This window comes from Prinia subflava, chromosome 5 (genome assembly GCF_021018805.1).
Source record: "Prinia subflava isolate CZ2003 ecotype Zambia chromosome 5, Cam_Psub_1.2, whole genome shotgun sequence".
NCBI classification, from domain to species: domain Eukaryota; kingdom Metazoa; phylum Chordata; class Aves; order Passeriformes; family Cisticolidae; genus Prinia; species Prinia subflava.
This window is the reverse complement of record NC_086251.1, coordinates 31029200-31056950: the sequence shown is the minus strand read 5'-3', so window position 1 is coordinate 31056950 and position 27751 is coordinate 31029200. Positions and strand designations below refer to the sequence as shown.

The 27751-nt window shown below is 35.7% G+C and overlaps 1 protein-coding gene across 8 annotated transcripts in view; it reads left to right on the top strand.

Moving 5' to 3' along the window:
* Positions 1 to 27751, top strand: part of GPHN (gephyrin) — a 274022-nt gene that overhangs the window by 136781 nt on the left and 109490 nt on the right. For 7 of the 8 annotated variants that reach the window (XM_063398783.1, XM_063398782.1, XM_063398779.1 and 4 more), the window contains exon 4: positions 7770 to 7862. The exons of the other annotated variant lie outside the window; for it this stretch is intronic. In XM_063398783.1, the coding sequence (XP_063254853.1) occupies positions 7770 to 7862 (93 nt within the window). The remainder of the gene's footprint in view (positions 1 to 7769; positions 7863 to 27751) is intronic. 8 annotated transcript variants of the gene reach the window in all.

Below are 27751 nucleotides of genomic sequence, written 5' to 3'. Positions count from 1 at the left end.
TAAACAACCTTAGATGAACACTGTATGTATACAAAGGGGAAGAAAATGTGGAAAAAGCCATTTTGTGCCAAATAACCTGAAGTTTATGGCTCCAAAACCAAGCATTTATTCTTGTGATAACAGGTCTTTGAAGTGCTGTTTTAATTCAGAAAATTTAAAAAATTTAAAAAACTGAGAGTGAAAGTTTCTGTTTATCTGTTGTTAGTAAGTAGTATTGGATTCAATTACTTGGTTTTATGCTTTTGTTTTCCTTTTCATTCCAGTTGCTATTTAGCTTGTATTGTTGTAGGAATAATAAAAAATACATATATTAGATCTCAAGATTCTCACTAGGAAAAGCATTACCAGCAAGAAGGCATTATGTCATTCTAAATTTTTTATTGTTTTCAATTCTTAAGAAAACCAGAATTTTTATAATTCTGTAGTATTTATTTTAGTGAGTAAATATTATATGTTAGAGAGACACCTTTTATGCATGGCAGAAATGAGACACATTGAATTTTGGTGCTTTTGCTAATACATTCTTATTAGATAAAGATGAGCACATGCACACATAGGCCCACACTTATGTATCTATCTGCCAAATGCAGAGTCAACAGTAAAGTTCTTTGTGGACACAGACGCATTTGGAAAGTAGCTAGTTCTGATTCTAAGTTCCATCTCTTCCTCCAACTATCTGAAGAAAACTGTTATGCTCAGTGTCCAGTCCTTTCCTGTGAGCAGCTGTGAGTACCCTTAGCGTGACGCCAGGAGGACACCAGTGGCACCAGTATGAGATGGGATCAGATTTTTGGACGGAAGGAAAAGCGTCTTGTGCCTTTGTGTGCACGTAGGCGCATGGTTTGTTCTGACCTAGATCTACTTGTGGTTTTTAATGCAATTTATTAAATCATACTATAAAGTCACAATTTTTCTTGATTATACTGAGACTAGTATGTCAAAGTCAGTGGCTTAAAATAAGAATCTTTGTTTTTCTGAGAGGCGATCAACAGACATTATTTAAAACTCCACTTTTATTTTTTCAAGTCAACCTTGTACGTGGCCTCTGCTGTCTTTACTTCTGTCTGTCAAAATAATTAGAAATTCTTTTGCCAGTCTCAGCTCTTAAAAGCGTTGGCGCTTGCAGCCATGATAGTTTGACCTAACACTTCAGTGTTTGCACATCTCTCTGCTAGACTTCCCTTACTTGTTTGCATAGATGAACTCTGTTGATGATTGCACTTGGGTGCATACTTTTTTTCCCCCTCTATTTAGGGCTAATTATCATGAATAGTGGGTTTCGGAAGACATGAAGTACTTTTTAAAAAGAGTCAAACCTTTTAAAAAGGTTATGTTACAGGCTGCATAGGTATGCTGAACTTTGAAATACTTGATAGCTGCAATTTACTTTAAATGGAAAATGCCTGTAATTAAATTTCCATTTAAAAAGTAAGCCATTTATTGAGTACATTTTTATTACATTCCTCCTTTAGTTTTGCATTTCAATAAAATAGTTACATTTTTATGGCATTTTTAATACATTAGCTTAGTATTTAGAAAAACAACTGCAACATGACTGGGATGCTAGAAACTGCAAATTTACATGTAGAATCTTTGAAAGATGGCTTACTGTGTTCTGTCAAATCTCACAATTTGAAAAGCTCTCTTTAGACACAGTGAGATGCATACTTACATTTCATCCAAGTCCCTTGACTACAGTGATTACACTGAACGTATTCCTAACATTTCTCTTACCTTCTGCCTTCTGCTGGTGGGAAAAGGATAAAAGGAGTGGAGGTAATAGAAAACATGAAGCATGTTTTTGTGGTGTATAAATGTTTAATTTTCTGAAATTCTTAAATCATTTTGACATTGATTTCCTGGAAAGTTGTTGCTCCACACGTGTCCTCAGGCCTCCACATTTCATGGAGGCTTTTGAACAAGAAGTAAAGAATTGTGAGCATAAGAAATAAAACCTTGAGAAGAAGTAGGGCTAAAATATATGAAGTTAGTTCCAAGGATACACTAACACTTTGAAGACCTTCCTCCTTTTCAAACTTAATGTTGAATCTGCTCTTTACTTCATTGCCTTTCTTTATGGGTATTCATGTTCTTGCATGGTCCCCAGTATATGATTTTTCTTTTTAAATTAATAGACAAACCATGGTCCACTGAATAGAGAGGATTCAATCTCCTGACTAATACAATGAGGAACAAATAGGTTGCTTTTACCTTTCGTTCTTCTTCTCTCCTGCTTTGTGTGCTGTGACATGAATTTCTGATTCATTTCTGTTATCTATGCTCTCTCCTGTCATAGAGTCAGGCCTGATCTTTAGTGAGCTGGGGTCTGAAGTAATCCAAGCTACATGACTAAAGGTTGTTATGAGATCTTAATGTGCAAATTCCTGTATTTCTGAAACTCAGTAGTTGAAATCCAATTTTCTTAGCAAATCTGAGACTAAGCAGACTTTCTCTTTTTTGATCTGTTTTGCCATATTGTCATTCATTATAGTTTCTTCATTGTGATGATGTTAAATCATCATACATCAAATTTATCTTGTACAGTCTTTTAGCTTTAGCCCAAAAAGCGTGGAAGAAAAGTAGATTGATATTTATGGCTTTTTATATATGAATATTGTTTTATTTAACTTGGATTGCTAAGGAAAGCTATCATTATGTGTTTAAAAACATACAGTTTTATGTTTCTCCTTTCATTTTAAAATGTATTTTCCTAGAGTAAACAGGATTTGCTTGCAAATACAGAATTTACATAATTGTACAAAGCTTGTAGTTTTGAGATCTGTCCTGGAGAAGACAGACTTCTGCATCTCTGAACACTATCAGTTGTTTCTCCTGGAAGCCACAGTGATCTTTTAAGTCACATGGAGTTGTTTTGACAATACTTCTGGATAATATGCATATCTGTAAACCACCTTATACCGACTTACCTACATTTCAAAGTCCAGTGTAAATAAATGTATATTGTTTCATAATTAAATTTCGTATTTAACATTTATATTTGTTCAGCAGTTTATATTTTTTCCATATTTTACTTACTGTGTGATTGGTGCTGCATGTAAGGTGAAATACTTTTAACAATTGCACTGTGCTAGAAAAATCTAGCATGTGCCAAAATGCTAAACGTCTTTGATAACTATGGAATTAAGAATTGTTTAACTAGTTTCAATACTGAATATAGAATGAAGGAATTCTGTATGGATTCATTATGAAAACCTGCCCTGTTTATATTGTTTTTAGCATTTCCCTGTTCTTTCTGGATGTTTTAAATTATAATAGTGTACATGTAATGTTGTAGTGGCTATGATATATGAAATTATGTATGTGTATTGAGAATTATTTTTACAATCCTTGTATTGTGAAGTAAATTATGTCTTGATCAGGAAAACATACATATTATCTTAGTTAGTAATTATCTAAGTGGTAAGCACCAGAATATTGACTTGAAGGAAGATATTCTAGTAATTTTGGAAGCATAAACACATGGGAGTGTTGTCACATTCTCATAGCAGTGATGGCAAAAATAGAACAATCAAAAAAAGGCAAGACACCATAGCATCACAGAAAAGGAAAAGTCATCAGGACTTCAGCTCTTCTATGTAGGCATTTAATCTGATCCACAATGACCATTTTTGTGTGCTTTGTAGCACTTCTGCTCCAGTTAAGGGTCATAATCTCAATGTCTATGTGGAAAATCATCATACAGTAGCCACTAAGAGGACTGGAGGAGATTTGCAACCTGTCTCAAGTTTAAATTTCTGGCTAAAATAAGTAATCCACAAACTATAGTTATCTCCAAAGATGAGGGCATTGTCCCTCTCATTCCAGAAAGGAATCCCTTTTTGTTTTTCCAGTTCACTTACACAGAGATTAAAGGATAGTATGTTAATGGAGATACAAAATAGCCCACTTTCCTATCCATTGTAGTTGTGTGTTCTGTGATCAGGTTTCTTATGTGTCATGGTGGGGCATTATCCCACAGAAATGATTAGTAAGGAAGAGTTACTAGAAATACAATAATCCATAACGATAATCATGAAGAGTTGCTGGAAAACCCTACCAAATTAAAGCATGATATATTTTCTCTCTCTTGAAACCTGTAGATCAAGGCAGGGCAGTGTAAGGAAGAGCCTGAGCCTTAGAATTAGTTTTAAATGCAAAAGGAAATTACCGAAATTTTGTAGCTTGCTCATTGCAGCTTAGACTCATGGCAGGTTTGCATCTTGGACATGGAGATGCCTAAGTTACCTCCACAGAAGGAAATACTGTGAGTGTCCGAGCTGTTCACTGACTGGCAGGTAGCACGAGCTTAGGTGTGGTGCCACAAAAATGCATCTGTGCAGCATTTGGACTTAGTGTATCCTAATGTGGTGGTGCCTTTATGAATTTGCAAGCATGTACTGCCATAAACATAGGGGTTCTGCACCGTGCCACACACTTGTGGGTATTTTTTCCATGAGGTAATGATCTTTACTGGTCTTTAAATCAATAAAATCACATGTGAAAGACTAAGAACTTGGAGAAAAAAATGAGCGAAGAATTTTCTGCACTGATGAAGTTAACACTGGTCATGAGAAAAATCAAATAGATAATAAACAGTGTTTTTGATAAGTAATGTTATATATAATTGAAGTAATTTCAATATTGGACAGTGCATAGGAAGTTCAGTGATTAGTTCCAGGTTGTGGGAGAGAGGGAGCTGACAGAAGCGAGAGCTCTTTGGAGCAAGAGACAGAAATAGGTTGTTTGTTATACCTGAGGATTTCTTACTCATTTGAATGAGGGCAATTTAAATGTATTTAAAAGAGAAAATATGAGGAGTTAGGTAAAGAGGACAGGGAAATAGATGTAATCTAAAGATGACCTTTCATTTTACTTCTGTGCATAAGATGGAATTAATATAATTATTCTAGGACTTCAGTGAAATCTGAAAAGGTCGTGTCCTTTTGAAATAAAATTATTTGTGGAGGAACTGTCTGTAATGACTTTGTTTCTGTTATAATATACCTTGACCCTGGAAAATAACTGATAAAGCCTAATTTAGGATACTAATTTTTAAAAGTATTAAGCTATTTATTGGTTAGATTTTTTTATCCCCCTGGAGTTCTGTAGCTTTGTTCTGGCTTTTTAAAACTTGATGGTAATTTTACTGGACTTTTTTGAAAAAACTGGAGTTTTCAGAGCCAGCTACTGTATTTTGTATCCATCAGCATCATTCCATTGGCTTGAACAAAATAATAGTGCTTTACATAATCTGTTGACCTAGCCATTTTTTCTTGAAAGCTTATCATAAGTGAAACAATACAAGAGGAGAAATACGCATTAAAAAATATTAAATGAAATTTTCTTTGGTAGAAATGTTATATAATAATTTTGCTTGTGTAGCATCAGTGAAGCCAACTATCAGGTCACTTGCCTAGGGAAATCTTTGTTTGAAGACACAGAAAATATAGTTCTCTGTGAAGCCAGTACAGAATCTACCTGGTCTGAGTCCACAATTTGTTCATAATTGATCAGTGTGGAGCATTCCTTTTTAGATACTTTTACAGCAATGAGAATATTTTGTGGGACACAGTTTTCTGGGTTAGAGAGAAAATAAATAAGCTGAATATAAGCCTCGGGTATTTTTCCACGGTTTTAAAATATCTAAGTGATAAATTAGCACTTCTAAAATACAATGAAACCCAAACTTACTGCCTCATAGTTAAAGGTCTTCTACTTGACAGCCTGCAGCTTTCTTTACTATAGCTACAACTTGATGGAGATTTCTATCTAGGAGTCTGCCTAGGTACACTGATGGAGTAGCAGGAATAGGCACTTAATTATTGCTCTGTTTAATTGAAGATTTAGGATATTGCTTTCTTTAGTTATTTGTAGGATATCACATAACTTTTCGCCCCTTGTTAATGGGAGTATCACTGAATTATAGCAAAATGAGAACAGAGGGAGGGTCTATCTTCTTGTTAACAGGAGTTTGCAGATTTTATTTTATTCTTTTAAAATAACAAACCAAACCCCCAAAACCTACCCATCCTGTTTTATATAGAAAGTTTTTTCCTGACTATATAAATTTTAAAAATAAATGCAATATTAAGGTCTAACTTTGCCAAACACTGAACTTCTCTGAAGTGTTCTCTGAAATTTGTACCTCTTTAAGTCAAGACAAATATGTTTCTAGATGATAGAGATGCCACGTCTTTGAAATAAATTTCCTAATGCATAACTATGTTATTGAAGCAAAGAATTTTAAGACCTAAAATCCTTTTTACTACCATTTTTTTCAGAATGTAACACAAGAGCCATGCTTACTAGTTCATTTATTTGTGTACAGGTTTTAGGCGTTATCGTTGTTCCTATCCTGAGCTTATTTGAAATACTTCTGGTATGTTCACTTACAACCCAATTAATTAGAGAGTTATTCTCCAAAGGGGTAGAGTAAAAAGATGAATGTGATTTTAGTAAAGACAAGAGAGAATACAAAAGAGAAAGTGGAAGTAATGAGTAAAGAAAGGAGAAATAAAGACAGAACCTTTTGTTTTTCCACTTCTTCAAGTAATCCATGGATGTATTCATGTGGTGGGGCTTGCTGTCAGAGACAGGTTCATCCTAGTTGCAATTTTTTAGTGTCTGTATATGATCTTTCTGTACAATGGAAGTTTCATAGCAGTACTAAGCCTGCAAAAATACAGCTGAGGATTACCCAAATTGGTTGTGATTTTTAAAATGTTCCAGACAGTTTTATTTTAAGCTTTTAAATCAGTGTATTTCTCAGAGCTAACTTTGTGATAAATAATAAGCTTTAAGCCAACAATCTCCAAAACTATTCCTTCCTTCTCAATATAATACTCCCAAACCTTAAATTTGCCCTAAACATTTTCAAATAATGTTCTACTAGAATACAGATAGCTGTCTGAATAATTGACGTGATCTGTGCAGATGGATACTTTACAAGGTAATACAGCTAATTTTGCTCTCCAAGCAGACATGCTCCTGCTGTGCTGGCCCACAGTCGAGTACGATGGATGAGTAATTTAACCACATCGAGATTAAATAAGTTTTCTGCTTATGTCAAATTTTTATCATAGTTTGAAAAGTAGTTTAAAAAGTAATTTTTAAAATGAATGCAAATCAAATTAAGCACTTCTCTAGTATCATCAGTTATCCAGTATTGTAAGTCATTGAATTTACATGACAGATTTCTTAGTCCAGCTTTGGAATGGGTATACATACTCCTATTGAGATATCAGGAGAGTGTAGGAAAGGTGATTATAGATCATCACCTGCTGCATCAAATGCATTATTGCATCTTTTGTTAGTTAAGCTTACAGATACATGGTTCTTGCTTTTTTCAGGCTATTAAAAAGTGCAACATGGAAACCAAAGTTACTGCAACAAGAATCAATGATGTAATCTGAATTAAATGTACATCGTCTATTAACGTGTGTCAAAGAATATTGTATTTATATATCAAATTAAACAGTGGTAGAAATGAATTAATGGGAATTCTTGTTTCCCATTTCAGGTCAAGAGATGAATAACTGAATTTCAGTTTCCATATGAAAATAATATTATGTGGATACTTGCATTGTTCTGTCTTATCTTGGTTATAAATAGTGGTTTAAAATGTTTGCATAAAAAGCCATGAGTGGCTTATAACTTCCTGTAAGGTGTATGTCTCTGTTTTTAAGACATTTCAAGTCTTAAAGTCTTAAGGTGTTATGTGAGATAAACCATTTCTTGCTAGATCTGACAGGATTCATGTTCTCTTTCAGGAGACGCTGATAGATTGGTGTGATGAAAAGGAACTTAATTTGATTTTAACAACTGGAGGAACAGGTTTTGCACCACGAGATGTCACTCCAGAGGTGAGAGAGTCCTGAAATAGAAAAATCTGCCCTTCGGTGTAGAAATGCATGAGTCTGGAGGAGGGGTGATTTTTTTTTTTTTTTTTAATTTCGTCTGTAACTTTACTTTGCAGTATTTGTGGACAGGTCAAGTGCTACAAGTTGGAGTCAGAAAAAAGTAGTAGAAAATATAGCACAAGAAAATTACTCTGACCTTGGGTTCTGACTCAAAATTATTTTCAAACTAAAATGTGGTATAGTACAATGATTTTCCAGTCCCCTTACAAAACAAAATTCTAATGGCTTTGTGGCATAATTTTCCCTAGCACTGTAGTACAATTTTCCCTAGTACTGTACTGCTAAGCAAAATCTTTTTTTGTGTCTTGTGCAAGGAAGAGTGGGATAAGAGGGATCCTTTAACTCTCCCTTGCAGAATGGTACATTGACAACTACTGCATTATAGGTAAGAGTGTGAGGCAGAAGAAGGGGGAAAAAATATATGCAAAGCTACTATGGATCTGCTTGTCAAAAAATCTAAACAGGCACAGAGGTGGAGGAAATCTGCAGCAGAAAATGTTGCTCAGGAAATTTGTTTTCATTACACTTACATGGAGCTAAAGTAAGGGGGGACAAATGTGAAGCTTAACCTGATGAACTCATGGCCATGAGTTGTCATGTGAAACGACTGTGTGATTGTTCTTGAAGTATTTTGGTATTTATGGTTCTGAATTAGATTAACACAAACTTTTAAAATTACATATTTTATTTAGTGTGATTATGTTCACTAAAGGGCAGAATTAAGATTGAGTGAGTTGTGTTTATTTGCATAATTAAACATATCTAGATTTCTCTTAAGTACTCACGTATGTTTTCAATTTCTTAGATTGTCAAGTTGATTTGAGTTCTTTATGGCATACCTACAGTGCTTTTTACTTAAAAGTGTATTTTGTCACATGCCTGAAGTTCAAATTTTTCCCCTTAGGAATCTAAACACATTTCTTGATTTATTGTATAACATTTGTGTAACTAGAGAAACATGTAAACTAAATGCTCCTGTTCATTACTTCTGACAGTTTTAGATGCTATACTAGAAACCTTGAGTAACTAAAACCTGGGGAGGAGGGGCGGTCTGTGTACAGGAAATGGGAACAGTGTTAAGATGAACACAGTGTGGCACCTACTGAAACTGATTTTGTGGATTATTCCCTTTGCTAAAGCCAAGCCACCACAAGTGAAAAGTGAGTTGGTTAAATTTGTCTCTTGCTTGCAAACTAACATAGTGCTTTTGAAGGTTGTGTTACCAGGACTGTGTAGAAGGAGGGATGAATTTCTGCTTCAGTTTTCCTTTGTGCAGGGTCAAGCCTAGGCAGCAGTGCCAGATGAAGCATTGTAGCCAGTGCAGAAAATTAGCTACAGATTGTCAAGCAGCATTTGGGACAAAAAATAAACAAATGAGAACTCTGCACATAAACACCTAGTATTTTCTTTACACTGATTGCTGTTTCTCAAAGTAATCAACACAGGCAGGGATGATATTTTTCATCAGTTTAGTTGAGTAAGCCATTCTGAAAATTATCTGAGTTATTACTGTGTCTCTGTATAACAAAAAACACATTGATATAAAAATCATTAGTAACTTGTACTGAAGAAAAACTGCATTGCTTTTAAACATAATAGATGTGTAAGACTTGGACTGATCATAACAGAAACAAGTGTTCTGACTGTCAAATTAGTCCCATATTTTAAAAGAAATTATATAGGAGAGTCTTTATTACTCATATAATTAAGTTGGATTAACTTAAATCACAGTGGATTTAGAGATTCAGGTTTATTATAAAGGGGTAATGACAAGCATTGTTCCTATGGTAGGATTTATTACATCGTTCATTCAACCAAATGTTCTTAAGGGAAGAATATCAGTTTACCAGTATGTCATACCAAAAACATAGTAAGAAGCCTAAGTTTTGTTCCCATATTTTATGTCTTTTGGGTCAATGAGAAAACCCAAAATGGAAAATTCATTTTGTCAAAATGAAATGTGCAATAATAAGTCTTTAGGAAAACGTGCATTGATGCAGGAAATGGTTCTCATCCCTTGTGTATATGGTGTTGGTTCAGCATGCTCTCTTCAATGAATTGATAATGAAAAGATATAATCATGGTATTGTACTATTGAGATGTCATCTTTAAGAAGTTAATTTAAAACCTTGAGGAATTTAATCTGATAATGGAATATGTTTTAATTACTATTTTTCCTTAGAATAGAGACATACTTTGTTGACTTTGTTGACTTTATTGAGTCATACTTCCGCTGGTATGTTTCAGTCCTACTTCTCCATAATTCCCTTTACTTTGGATCAGAAAGCAGGTTTCTCTGTTTCTTTGCTAGTATAGCTATATAATTGCTATTTTACATACACAATAAAGGTAGTTCTCAAGAATAATTGCAACCCAAAGACTTAATGGTAATTGAATTTTGTAATTATTGATAAAATTGAAATTAGGTGCCTAGCATAATGTAGCTAAAAATGGCTTTTTGATACCTCAGAAATATGTAATCAAGCATCCCAAAAAATTAGTAGTTTCCCCACTCACTTTGCCTTTTGAGCACTGTTTCAGAACCATTCGAGGTTATTGCAGGTGTTTCAGTGATGTACATTTTTTCTTGTAATGGAATAGAAGATTTTAGGAATATTCAGAATATCTGATTTTCCTTGCCTGTCTCTGATCCCTCAATTTATAGCCTCAGTCTAGTCAGTGCATGGAGATGAGCATTTGAATTAGTTCCTACAATTCATGTTTTGGGGGGTGAAGTTCAGTTTACTTCAGCAGAGTGAATATCCTTCATTTTCTTGACCACACGACTAAAAGTGATGACATGCATGTGGATATTTTAAAAACTAAATTCACTCAATGGATGGCTGAATTTGAAAGTGTGTTATAGGCATTACTAGTGAGTGCTGGAATTCTTAACTGTTATGGCAGTTGGTCGTAGTTTGCATTTGTACTGAAGCTGAAGTGTAAGCCTAATTTTGTACATACAACTTCTTTTTTTACAATGTAATTTCACATCTAATTTTTGGGAATAGGCTTTAAATCTCTGCTGGAGTTTGCTTATACAGTCTCCTTGTTTATATAAAAAACATTTGTTGCTGGACAGAGATCCAAGTATGGCCCAATAAGTTTATTTAGGGAACTGTCATTTTGTATTTCCAGAAGCAAACATTTATTTCTTGGAACTAAAATACTTCAGTGGTAGTTCTTACAGAATGTTGAAAACAACATACATTAACTTTTGAGGAAAAAATTAAATAATGTTGCAGCATTTTTATCAGTCACTAGGAATCCTTCTGAGATATTAATGTATTTTCTCTGTTGCTCTTGCTCAGTACAAAGGGAAAGAAAAAAATCTCATGTATATGGGTGCTCTGCTCAGTTTTCTGTCTTCTGGTTTTTTACATTTATTCTTTTGCAAAACTGTACATTCAAGAATTCACTTGTCTGTCTCCTAAGAGTCTTCTAGCTGTTTTCTTATCCTTTGTCTGTATAGTATGATTCTGTGTGAGTCTTGTTTGCCCATCTGAGACTAATTTTATGTACTTAGATAACAGCAGTAGAAATCAGCGTATTGTCCTCAGCTGATGATAGACATTCTTCATCTGTGTCACAATGTTTATTCACAAGAAGTTCATCCACACTGCAGGTAGTTTTGAGCCCTAAGATTTTAAGATAATACTTTATAAAAACATAGAGGAGCTGCTTTCTAGCATGTAACACCAGGCAGATGGTTCCTTACAGTCTTCTTACTTTTCGAGTGTTCTGGAAAATTTATGAATGCTTCTTTCAGTTCTTGCTGTTCATATTCTTCAATATTTATGGACCAGTTTAAAATGTAGTTAGACACATACTTGTTTTCTTTTGGTCTGAAAATATATGCATACTTGTTTATTCTTTTATCAGAATTCTCTAGTCCCTGAAAAGAAATCATTGTTCTCTGGAACTCCCTTCTATTTGTCAATGTTTCTGAAAAATAATGCTCAGAATGAACAAAATACTCCAAGCATACAACAGAGTAGCCATGTTTGGATAGAAGACAGTTTCACTTCTTCTGTAATATGTCTTTTTGTATTCAGTTCAAAATTGCACCAACATTTTTATAATTATTGCCAAATGCAAATTTTCTGTCTTTTGGCACTTCCCCATTCTCTAAGGTATCTCTCATGGATTTTCTTCAAATTCCATTTTACTTCTGCAGACTGTTTTAATACCTATATCTTTCCATTTCTCTGTCTCAAGTAATGTTGGGAACCCTCTTGATCTCTATTATTTTCCATTTTCATGTGTTTTGTCTGTTTGTTTGCTTCCATTTTAACTTTGTTAATAAGATGCTTATGACACAGTAGGATAATCATGTTATAGCATGACTACAGCATATACACTCAGAGCAACACATTCCATCAAAGTAACCCAAATCCACTGAGACTTAAACTTCTCAAATAACAATTTTCATTATTTAATAGGCAGCAACTTAAACTAGAAATAATATATAGGAGATTTTTGTCCTCCCTGGTTCAAATACTGCCTTTACAGAGCAGCAGGATTTCTAGTATTGCTTCTTGCGAATATAGAACCACTTCTGTTCTTCTTCAGCAATATTTTATTATTGGCACTGGACCAAAATAAAATAATTTCCATTTTACAAACTGTCACTTCAGAATGGCTCCATAGTATGGAGGAATGAAGCCTTCATCTCACATGAAATAAGTGGGACATAAGTAATTTTTGGTAGGAGTAATATGAAATTGTACAACCTCTGATAACTCAGTCTAATGTTTCAGTTTTCACCTTCAATATTCCAGGTACCCTCCAATTTAATAGCTATTTTAAGAAAATATTTTTGTAGTCTCTTTTAAAACTGTAGCTTTTCATATCTCTTAATGGAGGTCTTGCTCCGAGTTAAGTTTGATTTCTGTGGTGAGCTATTGTATAAGGATATGTGCTGTGTATGGATGACATCTGACCCTCTAACTTGCCATCTGACTTTTTGAAGCCTTCATAGTTCTATCAAATTGTTTCCAACTCAGCTTGCTTCTAAGGGGTTGGCATTACAAAACCTTACCACGTGCATCTAATCAACAAAGGTGCTTAAATGGAGCAGATCGCTTTGTGACAGACTCCTTCCAAATTCTGTGCTTCTCTTTTAAAAGTTTATCAGCAACTCTGTAAAGTGCCATCCCCTTTTTCTTAGTCCTCCAGGCAGTTCCTAGCTTATATGATTTGATCTTTATCTAGTCTGTTTTAATTTTTCAATAAAATTCATTATTTGATATGCTGTATTTGGTGTTATAAAATTCAAATATATTTACGTACCATAGTACTTCAATTTAAAACTATAAATTTAGACTTTTAATCTCTCTTGGAAAGACATGTTATTATAGAAGAATTGATATGTTTAGTTGCAGAACACTTTTCACTGAACATCTATTACTAGTTTCTTTGAGAAGCAGCAGTATACAAATTATTTGCACCACACAGCACACTGTCAATTTACAGAAGTACCTGTGTCTTGAGAAATTCCATTCTGATTTAGCTGACTTGCAAAGGGCTGAACAGTGCCCTCTCCCTCTCCCTCTCCCTCTCCCTCTCCCTCTCCCTCTCCCTCTCCCTCTCCCTCTCCCTCTCCCTCTCCCTCTCCCTCTCCCTCTCCCTCTCCCTCTCCCTCTCCCTCTCCCTCTCCCTCTCCCTCTCCCTCTCCCTCTCCCTCTCCCTCTCCCTCTCCCTCTCCTCTCCAGCTGCAAGCTGCTCAGACACCTGTAGTGAGAAATGTGAGGGGGAAGAAAGGCAGTTCCCATTTCAGCTCAGTTTACTCAACTACCAGAGGTTACTCAAAAAATAAGACCCTCAAACAAATGCAGACAATACTTGTCTGTATATGGGATTGATGTGTCTAAAATGCAAAAGCTGCATATTTTTATTGACATTCCTTCTGAAAAGTTTCAACTGTCACAGTGGATATAGAAAAAGTTAAAAAAATATGATGGCAAGTGGGAGTTCCACAACTCAGTCTGTTTAGTTTATCGTGAAGAGCACTGAGAAATAACTTTGGTTTTGCCTGTACTTTCTTTGGGAAATAATGTACACTGCTAAAGGCTTTTTAAGGCTTTTTTCTTTACCTACTAAAGAGAATTGTAAAAATAGCTGGTGATAGAAACTTGAGCCAGAAAAATCTAATAAAATCATTGTAATGAAAGGCTTTATGTGTTTGGGTTGGTTTGTTTGTTTAAGAGATTAATCACACAAGCAAATTCCCTAAAGAGCTGTATTCTCCATTTTAATTCTGTCAAATCAAAAGCATTGGCTAGTGGGAGGAATGTCTTATAAAACTCAAGTTATCTTGTACTTCTTGCAGAAGTCATGGATGATGTTAAATGATTCATCCTGCACTCATAGCCTTATGTTCTGTATGTGTTAGATGAGAAGATAGTTTGAATCAAATGAATCCTGAAATTCATAATTAAACAATTTTATTTCCTGAATTCAAAAAGACTACATGGATTGCTTTTGTCTTTTTTGAAAATGAAAAGCCCTGATAATATTGGCTGAAAATGCTGGGGCAAATATCTTTTTTAATTACTTAACTAATGTATTAACCTTCTGTGTAAAGTTGTCTGACCATCATATTGTAGAGGTAATGCTAATAGAATTCCTATTAAGCCTTTGATTATTTTTGCTCATTTGAGGATCGGCTTTTATTTGCCTTTTTTAAGGTGTCCTTTATACACTGGAATAGCAAATAGAGGCTGTGTTTTTTGACTTTCAAACACGTAGGAAATATTTACAAGCTCTGCTGAAAAGAATATTAAAACCGCAGTAAGGAATTTGAATGTTTCACAAAATGAGAAGCAAAGCCACAGTAATGAGCCAGGAAATCTCACCTTTTTGTTCTTTAGTTTTGAAATTAAAGGGTTTTTCCCAAGGTAATTTAGGAATGGCAGTTGGAAGAAGGCTGGCATGTCCTGAGACTGGGCAAATGGTTCCTGTGTGAGTGAACCCCGTACTTCCAAAAGTACACCCAGATGAACAGTATGATTATGGTGTGCTTTTCTGATGGGGTAAAGAGAAGGGTTTTCTTCCTGTTGGTTTTACTGATGCCTTTTAGGCATATTTTCACTATAGAGCCCACAGCTCATGTGGACATTTCTCTATTAGTTTAAATAAACTGGCTTGTCTCTTATTAGCAGTGTAGCCACAACAGTGAATATATCTTGCAGTCCTTTCTGTAGCTGGGGAAGAAAAATAGGCCTACCATAGGACTTCTGCATAATAAAATTCTCACTTTGGAACTTTTGGAATTTTTTTTTTCCTCTTAGGCATTTCTAAAAATAGTTTCCATTAAAGCATCACTTTGGAGAAGATAATGGGAAACTGAACAAAACTAAACATCGAGTTAAAGCAAAATAATCTTGAAAACATTGTCAGGCCTGTAATTTTTGACCTTAATGTCTCATTTTTTTCTGGTCATGGTCTATTACAAAGAGTTTAGAAAAAGCTAAATAAACAAACAAACAAACAAACAAACAAAAAAGTAGACATGTTAGGAAGACTTACTTATCTGTGAAGGCTGAAGGCAGCTTAAAGACATGGTAACTAGAAGGCAAAACCCAACTAAAGGGCTTGGATTTAAGATGTATGAGAAATTGAGTGAGTTAGTCCTTTTAACATTAGCACACCAGAACAGCAAAATGACTTATTATTAAAATAGTTGATCATTAAAACTAATACTTATTAAAGAACAGAGAATTTTTCATTTACTTCTTCCCTGCTGTGTAGGAGCTTTTCTAGCCACTAAGTGGAAAGAAACTAGAGGAGTCTTGGAAATCTGCTGGCTTCAGAAGTTATTCTTAAAATTATAACTAGTCCTTGTGCTTTTGCTAGTTGCTACCACGTGGAGCAGTGAAGCTTTAGCAAAATGTTGACTCAGTATAAGTACCAGAATAGAAAACCAAAATTACTATTTTCACACTTAGGCATGAAAGTCTTATCAGTTATAGACAAGAAAATAATTAGGGTTTTTATCTTTATTTAGACTATATTTTATTTTCCTGTCCTTTCAGGCATATATTCTCTTCCCAGTTACTCTGTCATCAGAATACCTAAATTAATAGTGAGGTGCATAACCTACTGTTATTTATTGTTGACATTTAAATTGTCAGTGGATTTTAAAAGTCCATATTTTCCTCCACAAATAAACATTTTCCTATGGTACACTGAGATCAGTTTGTCATAGTTCATTTTCATTAAGCTTGAAAGATCTCCCTTCAGAGAGAAGGTGATGGCAGTTTTGTTCTTGATGTGGTGCAGCTAATTGTAGTTCCTGCTGGCCACTAAACCACAGGATTTTATAGAACTGCTAATGCATATACCTTTACTTAGTACCTTGTACTCTGATATCTCTGGTTCAGCCAGTATTTGCAGTTCCTGGCTGGTTTATGCCATTACTAATCATATGATAGAAGTCTCTTGGTCTTCTCTGCCTAAATTATTTGCCATCTTGTTCTAAGTGCAAATAGTAGTGTTCAGTATGGGAAAGTTTGGGTATGGAAGAAATTCCTATTCTATGACCCAAATTTCTAAATTTCAAGTTCTGTTAACCTCTGTTATTCTTGTGCTTTGCTCTGCTAGAAGAAGAATGGGTGGTTGATACCCAGAGATCAGTATAAATAGAGTTCCATCAGCTTAGCCTATCACTACTGTATTCTTTAAAAACTTTGTTGCTTCAGAGTGCATGGCAAGTTCATACAGATTCTCTCTGTGACCTTTCCAAATCCTAATTCAGCAAGGGCACACATAGCAGAGCTAATGATTCATTTATATTATCTAAGATCCTCTACAGTTTGAAGAGGGAAGGGTTGGCTTCTTGTTTCATATTACTTCCTTGTCAAAGTGGAGTGTAGGTTTTCAGTGTTGGCAATAAAAAGTTAATGTGCAGGTAGATAAATGTGCACACAATATGGACTTCTAAGTAGAAAGAAATAGTGAAGTTTGATTCTTGGTTGATTCTTTTAGTTTCTAAGTAAATACTGAATAAAAAGTCTCTTGATTTAGATGACAGATGAGTTAAATTACTGAACTTTATTAGTGCTGGGATTTTCTGAGTTCTTACATTACAGAGTTCATTGCATGTTTCTAAAATAAAGCAGCAGCTAAGATTTCTGAAACAGTTTAATTTGTTTAAAAAACCAACCACGTTAAATAGCAAAATGCTTAGATTAAAGAGCATATTCAAGGTAACAAATAGGTGCTGATAAGTTTGATACTTAGAAGAGGGTTACCCTGCAAGATTCATTAGACTAATTCTTTTCATTAGAGTGTGGGTGTGTCTAAGCCAAATTCAGACACCAACCTCACTCACTAAAAATGAGTAACAGTTACTGATGACTTCCGTTTGTGTCACAAATGGCCGGCAGTGGCTAATGGGTACTCCTGTTCAACTTCACAAGCCATTTTGCAGTGGATGTGGGAATGAGCTCACAAGACCAACCCCTTTCCCCTCTTATTCTAGAGGTAAGTGTGGTTTTGGGGAACAAGGGTGGGAGGTCATGAGATGAAAGTGATGTGGGCTTCTTAAATTTTTCACAAACTTCCATAAAGGCATGTATCTGGGGATGGGCAAAGATTCAGTTGAATTCTTATTTTTTGCCCAAAGAGATTACCCAGTCCTAAATTGACATGCTTTCCTTGAACTGGGAGTCAGAAATCCCTTTTCTCTTCTGTTTTTCTGCTGCAGAAATTCCCAACATTCCCATTATGTGGGCTCCAGAGAGGGGTAAGCAACATCTTCAATCCCACCCAATCATTTCCAAACTAATTCTTTGCTGGTATTTTTTTGCTTTTTAAATCATCATCAGAAGCAGTTTTTAGACATATTTTTCCCATTTGTTTAATTTTCTTGTGGATTCTCATATTTTTGTTTTATAGGAAGGTCCCATGGCCTCCCCAAGTGCTAGGGTCAGACTCATTTGCTGTTTTCATTTGTGTGCTATTCTCCTGTGGATTTTCATGGTTCACGCTGATCGAATGATATTACCAAAGGGTGAGCATCTAGACTCTTGGGACTGTTTCACTCATGGTATCTTGAGTTGTTGATAAAACACTGCCACCCTGCTGCCCTGTCAGTCATTTGGCAGGCTTATGTTTTGCCCTTGCCAACAGTTGCATCTGATTGTTGGTGGGCTTTGGTCTTTTTCTGCCTTGTCTGGGGTCTGCCTGGCGTTCACTACTGTCTTATATTCTCTCTACCTGCTGGCTGTGTGGCGTTGTCCTCCTGAAATCTTGGCCCTTTGCCAGTCTGGCATTGCCTCTTGACCAGCTAATTGCTTGACAATGACTACCTGCTGCCCTGTCCATCTGTTGACCGGCATGTGTCGCCTCCTTATTGTCCTTTCAGTCTGATTGTACATGGGCATTGGCCTCCTGCTGCCCTGTCTCTGCTCCAAGTGCCTGGCATTGCCTTCCTGCTGAGTGCATCTGCTGACTTTGTGGAATTGCTCTTCTGCTGCTTGGCACACCTGCTGAATGTTTGGTACTGCTTTAGCAACTTGCTGAGTGTTTGGCATTTTCCTCATGCGTCTTCACCTGATCCTTGACTATAGTGTCCCCTTGCTGCTCTTTGAGTCTGCTTACTCATTGATACTTGCTCTTTTGGCATTCTGTCCACTTGCTTTTATGCCTGGCATTTCTGTCATATTGTCCTACACATCTGCCTAGATTTTATTTCTAAATATGCACCAGTCTGAAAAGATTAAGAAGAATTGTAAGGAATGGGGAAAAACTATTGTCTGGCTCCTTCATGGTCTGATTCAATTTAACATACCAGCCAAAAACTGATCTCAGTACCAGCATTCAGCTTTTTCATAAAACTACTCAAAACCCTTTCCCATCTTATGAAAAAAGAAACCAAACCCAAACCAAACGGAATTTAATCTTTGCTTCCGTCATTTTGTTCGATAGGTGTATTACTAAGTTAAACTGTATTAAGGATTAAATTCAATAGTAATTAAGTACTCTAGCCCTAATATTACCTAAGGTATCTCAGAATCTATGGAAGGTAGGTAATAACAGGAGGGAAAAACAATCTGTTGCTCAGGCCCAGAAAGATTAAGGTTTGAATGTAGAGCTGTGTTCATTAAACAAAGTGGATCAAAGAAGCTAAGTAAGAAATTTTACAGGTCTCTTTATTTAAAACAGAGGGTTGCAGCTAACCAAAATAAACCGTTGGATCAGTACAGTATTACCAAACTGAAATGTGTCCTAATTGCTGCTTCCTCCTCTTTCTGTACTGGGAAAATGGTCAATTGCCAGTTTACAGAAACCTTGTCACTCTCTCACAGATTAAGAACAAGGACTTGACTACATCTGTAAGGTCCATAGCAAGGGAATAAATCATTGTCACATCTTAGAATAAGAAGCGGGATTTCCTGCTCTTCTTTTAATTCAACTCATTTGACCTTCTTTTCCTAGCTCTGCCACAGTTTTTAGCTTTTTATGAGTGTTTGGGCATAATTGTGGTTTTGAATCCAGTAACAACTAGGAAGTGGAGAAAATATTCTGTCATAATGAATCTTGTCATAATTTCTTAGTAAATTCTTACTATCTTTAAATAAATTTTATGTAATGTTCTTTTAACATTAGCTTTTAATCTTTTCAGATATATTATTACTGCTTTTGCTATCTTCAAAGGTATCTTAAATATGTGAAATTATGTCTAAGCATAGAGGCAGGGCGGCATCCCTTGAGTCAGTAGCAGCTTTTCACGAGTGTGGGACCAGCTGTGGAATGAGACAAAGACACTGTGAGAGAGTAGCTTGTTCCTGTGCCCCCAATACCAGCTTGCTGCTGTGGAGGATGGCTCTCAGGACAGCTGACAGTGCTCAGAGGAGGACCTAATAGGAACCTTCTCCCAGTTTTCGCATTAATGCCTAGAAACCAGTTAACTTGTGTTTTGCTCCAAGGAACTGAAGGATGTGAATGTCCATCTATATTTTAGTCCTTTACCATCTCCTAGGCTCTCCTGTCCTCTCTCTTCTCAGCCTTTCCAACCCTCCCTTGCTTTTCCAAGCGTATTTTTTTCACAACCTCATGAACTCTTGAAGATGGTAGGCTGTCAGTCTCTCACTTCCCACCAGCTTCATGTTGTTGAAGGGTGTGGTGACAAGAACAGGTCTCAGTGGCAAATCTTTCTCCAAGCTTTAACTCCCAGTGTTACTTTGATGCTTCCCTAGACTGTTGTTTGAAAAGCATAGCAGGGTCTGGAAGGAGGGTGAATATTCGCTCTAGCACTGTAGGGCTGCAGAAGGCTGCTAGAACTCACTTCTTAGCCCAAGACACATAAGTAATTTGTTTATGTATTGTTATAGTTATTTTTAATATAGGGTTTTTAAAATTAACATTGCCTCAAACGTGGGGATTTTTTTCGAATAATATCCAAGTTACATAAATTTTGAATGGGGAAAAGCAGCAGAAGCTGGAGGAAAATAAACACTAATCTTATCTTGAATGTATGGAATTTTCTTGGCTGAAAATTGTACCTACAACAGAACTGATGCAGTGCTCTCTTAGGCAGATTCACTGTAACATATCAAGTTAAATCAGTTTTCTGCCTGAAGTGGTACATTATGGTACAAATATTCAATTTAGTTCTAAAAGAATCTGTGGTAAGTTGAAAGAATAAATTTTCGGTTTTGTCTTATAAATGAGTCAACATTTGGTTAAAGAAAAATTTGCACACAAAGCCCTGGGAATAACATTTTCTCTGTTAAATCCCTATAACAATGACATACAACATTATTTTATCTTTCATTTTTTTTCACAGGGATTTTAGGGAGTTGTTTTTAGTCTTTTGTCTTTATTACTTCCGGGGGGGAAGGGGAGGGGTTTGAAGATATTCTTTAGCCTATCCTGTGCTGATTTTCTCCCAAAATCGGCTTTTGGAACAGTCATGAACAGTGCAAGTCTTTCCAGCTCATAGAGTTTCCAGAATAACTAAATTTCCTCTTATCAGCCCAATTTTATCTCTGATTTTATCTCTGTTTTTTTGCTCTTTTTAGACTCTTTTCCCTCCTTATTATCTCTGATAAAAAAAAAAAAACAACTGTTACAGTTCTCATTGTCATTTTCTGACTGAAAATATCTAAATCTTGCTAATTATTTGTCAGGAGAGAGTGTTTGTTGTATATTCTCTTTACTTCAATGTACTTTTTAATTTCAATTTTTTTTTACAGTTCACTTTCTTTATTCTTCTCTGTTTTCTAAAGGTATCCTTTCTGATGATAGCAGCATTGCAGTCTCTAAGCAACTAATTTCTTCAGTTGTTTCTGGAAAGAAAACAAATTCCTAACTAATACAGGTCTTTTGCACTCTAAAAGAAATCCCATTACCTTGGGATTTGCAAAAGGTGTTTCACTCCCTTGATCCGTGTAATCACTGCTTTCGCTTTCAGTTGAAGTTTTCCACTCTTAAAAATAATGTGTCTGACAGTAACTCATATCAACTTGGTATTCAGATTTTGTCTGTATGTTGCTTCTGAATTCAGATTGAAAAATTTATGGAGTTAATTTTAGAAAAGAATGCTTTGAATGGTACATGTCATGCTAAAGAACATACATGCCTTTTGGTTCATGCTTGTCATCATTGACAAAGGCTTTTGCTATTACAATTCACGTAACAATTTGCTGAATTTGATTATTGATACAGAGTAAGTTCCATTGTCTCTCTGCTGTTACCTCTTAACTTAGTTGGCTAAGAGCTGTTGTTGGAAAAATGAGGAGAGGAGTTGCATTTAGAGTACAGAAATTTGACAGCAAATCAATCCCTTGCTTCCCAGCTGTTCCCTAGAGATCAAGAGGGTGTGGGTACAGTCAGCTTACTCTCTGATTGCAACCAATTGGCACTTAATTCTTGGTCACATTCAGGAAGAACTTCCATGAGCCCAGATTCACAAATAACGTAGTTCATGAAAGCAACATGTTATACATTCTTGTTAGATTTACTGTAATAAATACACTAGATCTACAGAATGTAAGCATATAGCACTATGTACAACTCTTCACAAGTCATGACCAAGGCAGGCAGAGGCACAAATCTTACAGAGGCATCCCAGCTTTGGGGAGGAAGAGATGAGCAAGCCTGTTGACTTGTCTGCAGAGTGGGATCATATTCTCATCCTCTGCCAAAGAGGATTTATGCTTTGGGGAGAAGTGGAGATGATATTGTTAAATATCCTGTTGCTGCCTTCATAAATGATGGGGGGCAGCCGTTTGTATATAAAGGCGGGGTTTGCACCCCTAGCAGCAGGCCATCATGCCCACATGAATCCCTTCTCCACACGTCTCACAGCATCTCCCTTGGCTTTGCAAACTAAGGAATCCGTGGCCATTGCAGAATTGTTCCCCCCACCCCGTACATTTTGCTGCTGTTCTGCCCAGACAACTTTTAGATTCAGCCTGGAGAAGACAAGACTACAGGGAGGCCCTGTTGCATTCTTAAAGGACTTAAAGGAGGACTATAAAAAGATGGGACCAAACCTTTTAGCAGAGCGTGATGTGATAGGACAAGGAGGAATGATTTTAAAACTGAAGGAGGGTCAGGAAGTACCTTACTGTGAGGTGGGTGAGGCTCTAGTACAGGTTGCACAGAGGAGCTACAGATGCCCCATCTCTGGAAGTGTTCAAGGTCAGATTCAAAGGGGCTCTGAACAGCTTGATCCAGTTGAAGATATCCTTGCTTATTGCAGGGGGTGGTTGGACTTCAGTGGCTTTTAAAAAATCCCTCTCAACTCAGATCATTCTGTGACTTCCTGGAGCTTCTTTCACTTCATTTGGGAGTTTAATGAAGGCAGATCTATGTAATTGCTTGGAAATACTGAGACTGCACCTGAGCTTTGTTTGATTCGGCCTTTACTGCTCTCATGGAATGTCATAGCAACAGTAATCACCTTCATTGTTTGCTTTCAAGAAAGACTTGTACACCTTTATTAGGCTTTTTTCTTGCAACCTTTTTGCAGATAGACTGAGTAGTAAATAAGCTTTATTTTGTGTAGTGTTGCAATCACATACATCACCCATTCAAGTAAACCAGTCATCGTGACATTCTAGTGGCAGATTTTGCAGATTTCAAAGCTGAATGAAACCTACACATTGCGCCTTTAATTTTGGCTGAAATTTTGGCCTACAACTCCCTTTATTAGAGTGAAAAAAGACTGGGTTATTGTCACTTTCTGCTATAATCTGCTATAATTCTTCCTTTGAAACCAAATAATGCTTAGGTATCCAGTGGTATACAGAATTAATCCATGAACAGCAAGGCTTGGTGCTGTGGTGTCTTTCAAACTCCTTGACAATTCATCCATATTTTACTGATTTCTGCTGGTCAGCATTGGGCATTTCTGGAAAAAGAACAGAGAAGGGCACAAAATTCTTTTAGATGTGTTAGTCTCGTAGGGATTTTCTTTCCTGCAGAATCTTAATGAGAAGCTGCTATTAAATCATCATCATTCTTTGCAGGCAAGAGAGAGTAGAAATTTCTTTTTACTTTAAGGTTAACAAAGATGGATTTTCCAGTCTAGCTAGGACTATGGGATTTTCCCAGTAGCTGTTTAGATACTCTTGTGTTTTCCCTAGAAATATTTTGTGTCTCTGTTTATTTTTATTGTTATCTTTTCTTTAAAAAAAGATGATTATTTAAGATGTAATTTGTTTCATTAAAGTGTTGGGCAGCTAACCTTTGACGCATTTGATTTCTTTGTTATTCTGAATTATGGTCTTGCATTACCCATATAATTTATACAGAAATAATGTCTGTTTTTTTACTTTAGTTAGTCTGCCTATAGAGTTATGATGTTTGCAGTTGCTGTATACTTAATGTGGGCACATTTGCTGTAGTGGTGACATGTTTAGCATTCAGTGCAAGGTTGTTGTGTACATTTTGAGTACACAGAGCAAGAACTAACTTGTTCCCTGTGCCTAGGTAAGAATCTCTTTTGCCTTGTCATTTCATAAAAGCTTTTTCTCAGTGATCCACTCACACACTGCTGGTGTAAAAATCAGTTTGCTGAAAAAGTTTGGAAACAGAGGGAATTTTATTAAAAAGCAAAATGATTTTTCTGCAAAACATGGTCTGCTGCTTCAACCACAGAAGAGTATGTGAGGAGACATGCCTATATACCTATGTTGCTGTATCTAGATTAATGAAAAAGTGTGTATGTTATACAAACTCTGAGGGTTTCAAGACTGAATTGTGCTGCTGGGAAGTAAACTGGCAGAATTTATCTATACAATGCAAAGCTGTATTAATGTGAAAGCATTGCTCTGTCACAGCTGTGTAGTGTCAATAAATGATTCAACTGCTTTTGCCTAGTGCATGAAAAATATTTTAACATCTTTTAAAACTGAAAGAAACTGTTGTTTTGGAAATGCATATAGTAAACATCTTAGGAACAGTAATAGAATATATTCAATACTGAGGAGGGGGTTATTTATATATTTATGGTTAACTATTACTATAAAAAACTGTAAACTATTGATTAAATAGTAAAATAAAATTCCAGAGGAAAAGGTAAACTTGATATATTTAATATTCCTCACTCAGTATAGATTAGGAATTCTACTGTCTTCCACTTCAGTGCTCGGAGCTACAGCAGTCTCAACAAAATACTTTTCATCTTCTGTTTGAGAAACCTTTTCATTCAGTTGTTTCCATGAGAATCTTGGAGGTAAAAATGTGATTTGTGCCAGAAGTTAAAATAGTCCTCTATAGGAAATAATTTGACAGAATGCACAGTAGGTCACTATGGCTTTCAGAATGTGTTTGCTTGTCAGTTCTAATGAAAGCGTCATTTGTATGTGCCAAAACTGACAACTGTTCAGACTCTGAACACATGAATTGCATCACTGGATGTCACAAAGGAATAATTTCTATGAATTTTTAGGTTAGGGAAAAAGTACTTTAAAGTTGCTGTTATTAGAGATGCTTTATTGTTTACTTGGGGAGTAAAGATACTGTGTAAGAGAATCTTAAGAGGTAGTTGTTTTTTTTTTTTTTTTGTTCTTGTGTTGCTATGATTTATTCTTGTAAAATTGTCACTCATTAGTCCACCCTTTGCAGAAGGTGTATTTTGGGAAGGGTTGTTTTTATTAAATCTTCAACATTGATGATTTGAGATCTAAAAATGTTTGGAGGAGCTACTCAACCTGTGGAAGAATTTGAAGTTTCAGAAGTGCAAATATTTTGTATGCCATATTTGTTCTTGTCAAAAGGCAGCAAATGTTAGGAAACATCAGACAAGATCCTCAAAAGAAAAAAATCTCACATTTCAATTTCAGTAACCAATGTGAAAGAGCTAGAGCACTCCAAAACTATTTATTTGTACAAGTGAAATTGCAAATAAAAACTTCTGGTTCTTTCACTGCTCCAGACACTGCACAAATTTTTAAGAGAAAGCAGTGTGTATTTCTGCCTTGTGGCCCCATTCTCTGTGTGTCCCAAGGAGGATCTCTAAGAAATAGAGATCTTTTCCCATGATATCAATACCAGAAAAAAGTAAAAGTTAGTTTTGTTTTTCTTATACAGTTCTAGACTTCATTGCTTAGTGTACTTCCCCAAACCACAAATACACCCACTCTCCCACTGTAGAATAATCTAAGTTTGGCATTTGGAATCTCATTTTGAAATGAAGCTGACTTTAGCCTGACTCCACTTTGGTATAGATATATAGTCTAGAAGATAATACACATAACCAGAAACATTGTCTAGGATATATTTTTATGAGACAGTGCTCCCTATTTGTTATTCCATTAGTTAAAGCTCGTTACATTGTCACATCATGTAGAATTCTTATTGGCATAGTGTAGATCCTCCATGCTTATTTCTCTTATTTGTGCTGCATGAGTTTGTATTTCAAAGAACAAAATTTTTCATTTCTTGTGTTTTGTTCCTTTTCTTCAAGTTTTAGAGAATTATTTAAAGGTTGGACTGAATTTCCTATTGTACATTAATACAAAGCAGTTTGAAATAGCTGAGGAAAAACTTAAAATAATAGTAATTATTAACAGGTAATATTTAATAACATTTTTGTAATAGCAGAATGGTTTTATTGTCTTTACTAGGAAGTCTTCAGCTATACTTGTTTTGCTGAGCAGAAAAGGATTTGTTCTTGCACAAAGTGGAGTTGCATTGGGAAGCACAGCAGTTTGCACATGGAAGGAGGGCATAGAAAGAGCAGGCACTGCCCCTTCTTTGCACAAAGTGCAGGGGCTTTGTTTCCAGCTGTTGTTTTACCAAGCTCCCCCTGACCTCCCCACCACTGCAAATACTCTGCCTTGTCACACTGGCTTCACACACCCCCTGAAACTGTTGTAATGTGCTGCATCTGGTGGGCTGTGTGCAACTTGGAACAGCCTAAATGCATTCCTTACAGTGCAGAAAAGCATTTAGTATCTTATTTGTTTAACAGCTACTAAAAATGATTGTTCTAGTGGGTTTATGACAATGTATGGGGGTAGGCAGTATCATAAAATTAAGATCAGTTTTTATGGTGTAAATATCTTATACACATTTAAGATGTTAAAACTTTGTTTAGTGATTAGAAATAAAATTACATATATTAGAAGTGATATTTTGAAAATGTACGTGGTTGATGCCCAGATACATCAATTCCATTAACACTTCAATTACACAAATGGGATAAGCAAATCATTGATCTGTGAAGTCTAAATAAATCATATGCAATCAGGTTTAGCTAAAAATTTAGATCTAGATCTGCAGAAGTGGAAAAATGATTTACAAATTCCACAATGTTGTTTTTTCTAGTATATTAATTTAAATGTTCATCTTCTCTATAGTGTATAAAATGTGAAGCATCTCCCCCCAAATGTTTTGCAAGATGTAAGTAAAAAAGAAACTGAATGTTATTAAGTAAATATTTTAGAGAGTTTGATTTAAGTTGAAGAAAACAAGGACTTTTAAAGAAAGCTACAATGAACACTAAGATTTTTATTAACTAATACTCACTTCATTTGGTGATGATCATAGCAGTTTATTTGTTTACAAATGTAATTATCATTGGGGTCCAAGTATTGGGAATTAAATATATTCATGGCTTGGTCATGCATAAGTCATTGAGTGTTGTCAGAGGTACCTTTATTTGCTGCTTGTTTTTTTTGGTCATCTACACAATGGAAGTGTTCTGATAGACTTGTTTGCTGATACCAGTTTATAAAGAAGGCAGACACTGAATTAGCTTCTGGCACTTGAGTCTCATGCCATAGGCTGCAGTAAATGGTATGATGGGTCTCAGTGGAAAGAGTGAGAGAATTTGGAGGAGGCAGTTTGCAGGCAGAAGGAATCACGGATATGGGAGAACTAGAGAAAACAGTCTGTATTTAATCTAGCAGTAGTTACTGCTGTGACATTTCTGTTCCTCACACCGAAAAATTTGTAGGGTCATTCTGTGATATTTAGGTTCTGGGTAGCAGCAGCATCACTGCAGATGTGCTGAGGGTGCAAGCAGCATTCTGGTGCTGCAGAATTATTGTCAGTGGACATGTGTTATTGGTGTGTGCAGATACACCAGTTTGCAGAGTTCAGTTTTAGTTGGCTACATTAATCAGGATTCCATTCAGCTTTGGCTGTTTGTGGATTTGAGTTGGGAGAAGAAAAGGAAAAAGAAAGTGGAATCATTTAGCAGAGAAGTGTGTATCAAGCTTACCATTGGTAAAAGGGAAAGGCACTAGGGTAAGCCACTTTAATAGGATTAGACATGTTTCATTTTCTTTTATGTAAAAAAAAATCTACAAAGACTGAGTGTGCTCTTAGTATGTTTGTGTGTACCTGACAAAGGTAGCTGTGCTTAATAT